The 6,069-nt window shown below is 57.0% G+C and overlaps 2 protein-coding genes across 2 annotated transcripts in view; both read left to right on the forward strand.

The window, feature by feature from the left end:
* Positions 1-5,368, forward strand: part of FAM71E2 (family with sequence similarity 71 member E2) — an 8,735-nt gene extending 3,367 nt beyond the window's left edge. The window contains 4 exon segments of the mRNA XM_032263201.1: positions 1-7; positions 9-1,225; positions 5,020-5,101; positions 5,194-5,368. The exon segment at positions 1-7 is cut by the window's left edge and continues 524 nt beyond it. Of these exon segments, the coding sequence (XP_032119092.1) occupies positions 1-7; positions 9-1,225; positions 5,020-5,044 (1,249 nt within the window). The 3' untranslated portion in view covers positions 5,045-5,101; positions 5,194-5,368.
* A 95-nt stretch (positions 5,369-5,463) lies between these two features.
* LOC116539935 (cytochrome c oxidase subunit 6B2) overlaps positions 5,464-6,069 on the forward strand; it is a 1,270-nt gene continuing 664 nt past the window's right edge. The window contains exons 1-2 of the mRNA XM_032263199.1: positions 5,464-5,619; positions 5,741-5,864. Coding sequence (XP_032119090.1) covers positions 5,759-5,864 — 106 coding nt within the window. The 5' untranslated portion in view covers positions 5,464-5,619; positions 5,741-5,758. The remainder of the gene's footprint in view (positions 5,620-5,740; positions 5,865-6,069) is intronic.

Raw genomic sequence — 6,069 nt, forward strand, 5'->3', positions numbered from 1 at the left:
CACCCCCGTCTCAGAAGGCCCCAGCAGTTCCTGCTCCATCCCAGAAGACTCCACCCTCGTCTCAGAAGGCCCCCACAGTACCTACCATTCCCCAGAAGGCCGTGTCCCCCCCTGCTCCAAAGAGGAAATCTCTGGTCCTCCCTGCCCCATCCCAGAAAGCTCTGCCAACCTCACCTACCCAATACCGGATGGCACTGGGCTCGCCTGCCTCACAGGGGAAGATCCCTGGCGATTTTGACGTGTTGCCAACAGGAATTCCTGGAAGGGCCGTGCTGGAGAGCAGCAAGTCCAGGCGGGAACCCGAGCCGGCAGTGGTGGTGGGCACCCGGGAGACAGGCGTGGTGGAGATGACTCAGGCCCTGTCCCCGGAGTGGCCCTTCACCACAACCAAGGAGTCCAAGGACATCCTGGTGAGCAAAACCCGGGAGGCGACCCTGGAGGCCTTCAGGGGCCGGAGGAAGTTGGAGGACCGGGTCCACTGGGCGAAGGAGGAGAGATCCCTGGACCAGCCTGGTGTGAGATCCAAGGAGATGGAGCAGTGGAAGGGATGGATGCAGACGAAGGAGCGGGCCATCGGGGGCCCCTCCCGGGAGCACAGCAGGCCCTTCTCTGTGGAAGGGCTCACCCTCGCCAGGCGCATGATCATGGCCAACTCCAAAGAGCAGCGCTCCAGACGCGCTTTGGTCTCACTTCCCTCCTGGCTCTCGCAGGCATCTGGCACGCCTATGATGGCTTCAGTGCCCTTCCACTCCAGCCAGCGGTCCTCGCTGGAGGGGAAGCCAGTGGTGATCAGAGAGCAGCCAGAGTCACATGCCTGGGCGAAGGAGAGGGAGCAGCAATGGGCCGAAGCCAAGGAGCCACCCTGGGACCCCGAGGGGCTGCCCAAGCTGCCCCTTCGCTCCAGGCCCACCTCTGCCAGTCTGAAGAGGGAAGGAATCTCCGAGGTGCCCATCCCCCTGCCTGCCTCACGGTGGGAGGACTTACCACCATTGACCCTTTCGGAGACCCCCGTCACAAAGACGGAGGCCGCGGCCAGGACGTCCCAGCAGCCCAGGAGAGTGTCGCAGGAGCCCCTGACGATGCCAGCCCAGCACCCCCTAGCCACTGTGGGGTCGTCTTCAGAAATTCTTTGGCCCGTGCTCTTAGAACTTGAGACTGTGAGGAACACGACCACCAAGGCAGAGGAGACACAGGAGGAAGCGGGCGTCTCCAGTCTTCCACCCAGGTAGCTGGGGTTAGCGGCTAGCATTTACTGTGAGCTCTGCTATTTACGAGACAGAGGTGCTCTCTCTCTCCTTTCACTTTTTTTTTCTTTTTTTTTGACAGGGTCTTACTCTGTCACCCAGGCCAGAGTGCAGTGGTATGATCTTAGCTCACTGTAACCTCTGTCTCCTGGGTTCAAGTGATTTTCCTGCTTCAGCCTCCTGAGTACCTGGGATTCTAGGCACGAGCCACCATGCCCGGCTAATTTTTATATTTTTGGTAGAGACCGAGTTTCACCATGTTGGCCAGGCTAGTCTCGAAGTCCTGACCTCAAGTGATCTGCCCGCCTCAGCCTCCCAAAGTGCCGGGATTACAAGCGTGAGCCACCACGCCCGGCCCTGGGACCTCAGCTTTGAGTCTGAGGGAGCTGGAGGGTTTGGGGCAGAAGAACGATGGGGACTGATTCCTGTGTGAAGAGGCTGCCTCTGTCTGGGGCTGGAGGATGTAGAGGGGCGGGAGTGGGCACCTGGAGAACAGGGGTTAGCAGGGCTGCTGCAGTAACCCAGGTAGGAGACAGTGGCTTGCACAAGGCGGGGGTGGCGGAGGTGGGAAGAAACGGGCCTCTGGAGGTGCCTGAAGAGTGAACCAATAGATTGCTTCGAGGATTGGAATTTGTGATGTGAGAAAGGCTGACTTGAAGAGGGCTGGGAGGATGTGGGTCCCAGATACCCGGAGGAAGAGGAGGAGGCAGCAGTGCAGAGAGTGGGTCCCAGGAGATGCTCAGGACATCTCTCTCGGACATCTTGATTCTGAGGTGTGGGGGAGACGCAGGGTAAGCAGCTGGCCATGAGTCTCGAGCTCGGGAAGCAATGTGGGGTCACTGGTGCCTGGACAGACTAGCTCAGGCTGTGAGCTTGGAGGAGTTCACCGACGAGTGAGTGGAGAGGGAGAAAAGGCCGAGGTGTTTGGGCAAAGAGGAGCCAGAGTCAGGGAAGGCAGAGCAGCCAGAGGCTGGGCATCCCCAGCACCACGTGGAGTTGGTGACAAGGGAGGGAAGGAACGTCCGTGTCAAATGCTGGGGTCAGGTGGAGGAGCAGGGCCTGGGGCCCGACCTCTGGATTTACCAGTGTGGAAGTGATATGGGGGTGGGGGGTGAAGTTCTGCTGGGTGAGTCGGAGGAGGGTGTCGAGTGGGCAATCTCCAGGCTGCAGCGCCTCAGAAATATCGTGCCCGGTGAAAGGGGCCAGACACAAGAGGCCACAAAGACCCCATTTCTGGACCCACAAAGGTCCAGAGCAGGCAGAAGGTGAATCTCTGGAGGCCAGGGGCCTGGTGTGGGGCAATGGGAGTGACTGCTAACGGGTTGCAGGTTTCAGTTTTATTTATTTTTTTTTTTTTGAGGTGGAGTCTTCCTCTGTCACCCAGGCTGGAGTGTAGTGATGCCATCTCGGCTCACTACAGCCTCTGCCTCCTGAGTTTAGGGCATTCTCCTGTCAACCTCTTTGTTTGTTTGTTTTTGAGATGGAGTTTTGCTCTCATCGCCCAGGCTGGAGTGTGGTGGCGCAATCTGGGCTCACTGCAACCTCCGCCTCCCAGGTTCAAGTGATTCTCCTGCCTCAGCCCCAGGTAGCTGGGATTACAGGTGCCCACCACTACGCCCAGCTGATTTTTGTATTTTCAGTAGAGACAGGGTTTCACCATGTTGGTCAGGCTGGTCTCAAACTCTGACCTCAGGTGACCCGCCTGCCTCGGACTCCCAAAGTGCTGGGATTACAAGTGTGAGCCACCATGCCCAGCCAGGTTGGAGGTTTCTTTCGGGGTGATGCAAATGCCCTGGAACTAGGTAGAGGTGTTGGCTGCACAACATTGTGAGTGTGCCAAATGCCACTTTAAGGGCTACATTAAAAAATGGTGACAGATTCCCTAAACCTAACGCCAAAAAATAAATAAATAAAAATAAAAAATGGTGACAAATCTGGGCAAAAGAGCAAGACAGCCTCTCTACAAAATATAAAAACAAAAAAAGTTAGCTAGGCATGGTGCCATGTGCCTGTGGTCCCAGCTACTCTGGAGGCTGAGGTGTGAGGACTGTTTGAGCTGGGAGGTTGAGGCTGAAATGACCCACGATCATGCCACTGCACTGCAGCCTGGGCAATAGAAACCTTGTTTCTTTTTCTTTCTTTCTTTCTTTTTTCAGAGACAGGATTTCACCATGTTGGCCAGGCTAGTCTTGAACTCCTGACCCCAGGTGATCCACCTGCCTTGGCCCCCTAAAGTGCTGGGATTACAGGCATGAGCCACCATGCCTGGCCAAGACCCTATTTCAAAGAATATATATATACACACACACACATATATACACATATACATATATGCATATGTATACATATGTGTGTGTGTGTGTGTGTGTGTATGTCTTTTTTTTGAGACTTAATTTTGCTCTGTTGCCCAGGCTGGAGTGCGGTGGTGCGATCTCAGCTCACAGCAACCTCTGCCACCCGGGTTCAAGCAATTCTCCTGCCTCAGTCTCCCAAGTAGCTGGGATTATGAGCGTCTGCCACCACACCTGGCTAATTTTTGTATGTTTAGTAAAGACAGGGTTTCACCGTGTTGGCCAGGCTGGCGTGGCCTCCCGAAGTGCTGGGATTACAGGCATGAGCCACCACACCTGGCCTCAAAGAATATTTGAAATAAAACGGTGACAGCCCTGAGCTTTTCTGAGGGTATTTTCCCTCTGTAAACACTCATGCATGTGTATGTATGCAAAGTGAGGAGTTGGAAGCTAGGGGTAGACCAGCGTCATCCAAGCATTTGCTGTAACAGGAGGAAAGAGACGGGGAGGTAGCTGCTGCAGGAAGTGGGGACAGAGTGGACCTTTTTTTTGAGACAGAGTCTCATTCTATTGCCTAGCCTGAAGTACAGTGGTGTGATCATGGCTCACAGCAGCCTCAACCTTCCTGGGCTCACCTTCCAAACACCCAGCTAAGGTTTTTATTTTTCATTTTATTTTATTTTATTTTAGCCAGGTGCGGTGGCTCACACCTGTAATCCCAGCAGTTTGGGAGGCTGAGGTGGGCGGATCACCTGAGGTCAGGAGTTCGAGTCCAGCCTGACCAATACAGTGAAACCCCATCTTAAAAAAAAAAAAAAGGAAAAAAAATTTTATTTTATTTTGAGAGGCAGTCTCTCTCTGTCGCCCAGGCTGGAGTGCAATGGCATTATCTCGGCTCACTGCAACCTCTGCCTCCCAGATTCAAGTGACTCTCCTGCCTCAGATTCCCAAGTAGCTGGGATTACAGGCGCATGCCACCATGCCTGGCTAACTTTTGTATTTTGAGTAGAGGTGGGGTTTCACCATGTTGGCCAGGCTGGTCTCAAACTCCTGGGCTCAAGCAGTCCTCCCACCTCTGCCTCCCAAAATGCTAGGATTACAGGCCTGCGCCACTGCACCTGGCCAGGCTTCTACATCGGTACATTTGGCTGTCAGTGTGAACAATCCTGAGTCAGGCCTAATATTAACCAGGCAGGAGGGAGAGAAGCTTAGCAGGGTTCAAGAAGGGAAACCACCTGCCCAGATTCCAGTTACTTGCCTGCCCCTAGAGCCAGGACTCACTCATTCCTCCTCCTCTATTTAATGTACATTTACTACCGCCAGGCTCTGCCCCAGGCAGATGCAATGAACCAAACACACAGCAAGCCCCGCCCTCGGGGACGCAGACTCCCCTAAGCCAGGCACCTGCAGCTCTCAGAGCCCTGGGTACCCCTTCTCACTGCCCTGTCCCCCAAAGCTCTCTCTGGCTTGCTTTCTCCCTGCAGCCTGCCCTCCCAGCACTTTCAGTAGCCGGATGCTGGGCTCAGCCTCAGTCGGAAACTGTCCAGAGGAGCCCAGCTCGGCCAGGTACCCCCGGAGACCTGCCTTAGACCTGGGGGCGAGGGGGGGATGTCCCAGGAGCCCAGACCCCACCGCAGCTCATTCCTCTAACTCCACAGGTCCCCAGGGTGCTGTGCGCCCCGACTGCAAGAAGCGGAATGTTGAAAAGCCGATTGGGGGATTCGCTCTGTCATACAGAGATCAGAACTATCACTATGCGTTTATATATTGGGGGTGCGGGGGCGAGCCCACGGAACCGCCCAACTTCGCAGAGATTAAAGCCTGAGTCTGAGACTCAGCGAGTCGCACCTCGGTGCCTGTGTGCGCGCGGGTCCTCGAGGGGGCGTTGGGGAAGCCAGGGGTGGGATAGGGGCGCCCTTACCGGGCCTGCGGAGCACGACGGCTCCCATTGGCTGGGGCTCGGGGGTCCTAGCCAATCCGGCCGCGGGTTGCGTTTCACTTGAGCCGGGTGGGACCGCACCCCGCGGACTCAGAAGCCAGCGGCACCTGGGCACCACCGCACAGCCGATCCGGTGGCCAAGCTGGTGAGGATCCAGGCTGCTGAGGGCACCACGGGTAGGGTGGAGGGGCGGGGGTCAGGATCCGGGTACGGGTCGGAGCGGGGGCGCCCCCTCGGCCCCACGGAGTCCCCGTCCTGTCCCGCAGGAGTTGCCTCCTCCGTGGATGTTGGATACCCAGAAGCCCCCCAGAAAGAAATGGTGGACGCCGCCCTTCGACCCGCGCTTCCCCAACCAGAACCAGACCCGTAACTGCTACCAGAACTTCCTGGGTGAGACCTGGTCGACCAGGTTAGGGGGAGCAGGTTGTGATGAGGGAAGGCAGGGAGGGGCAGCCCCACCCGAAGCCCCGCGGAGACCGTTAGGGTGGGAGGCAGGGCGGGCGTGGGTTGTTAGGGGCGGGGCCTGGCCGGGAGAAGGCGGGACTGAGCCGGGAGGGGCGGGGCGAGGTAGGTAGGGGCGGGTCTGGCCGGAAGA

This window comes from Sapajus apella, unplaced genomic scaffold, assembly GCF_009761245.1.
Source record: "Sapajus apella isolate SASKATOON/1434 unplaced genomic scaffold, GSC_monkey_1.0 scaffold135, whole genome shotgun sequence".
Classification (NCBI taxonomy): domain Eukaryota; kingdom Metazoa; phylum Chordata; class Mammalia; order Primates; family Cebidae; genus Sapajus; species Sapajus apella.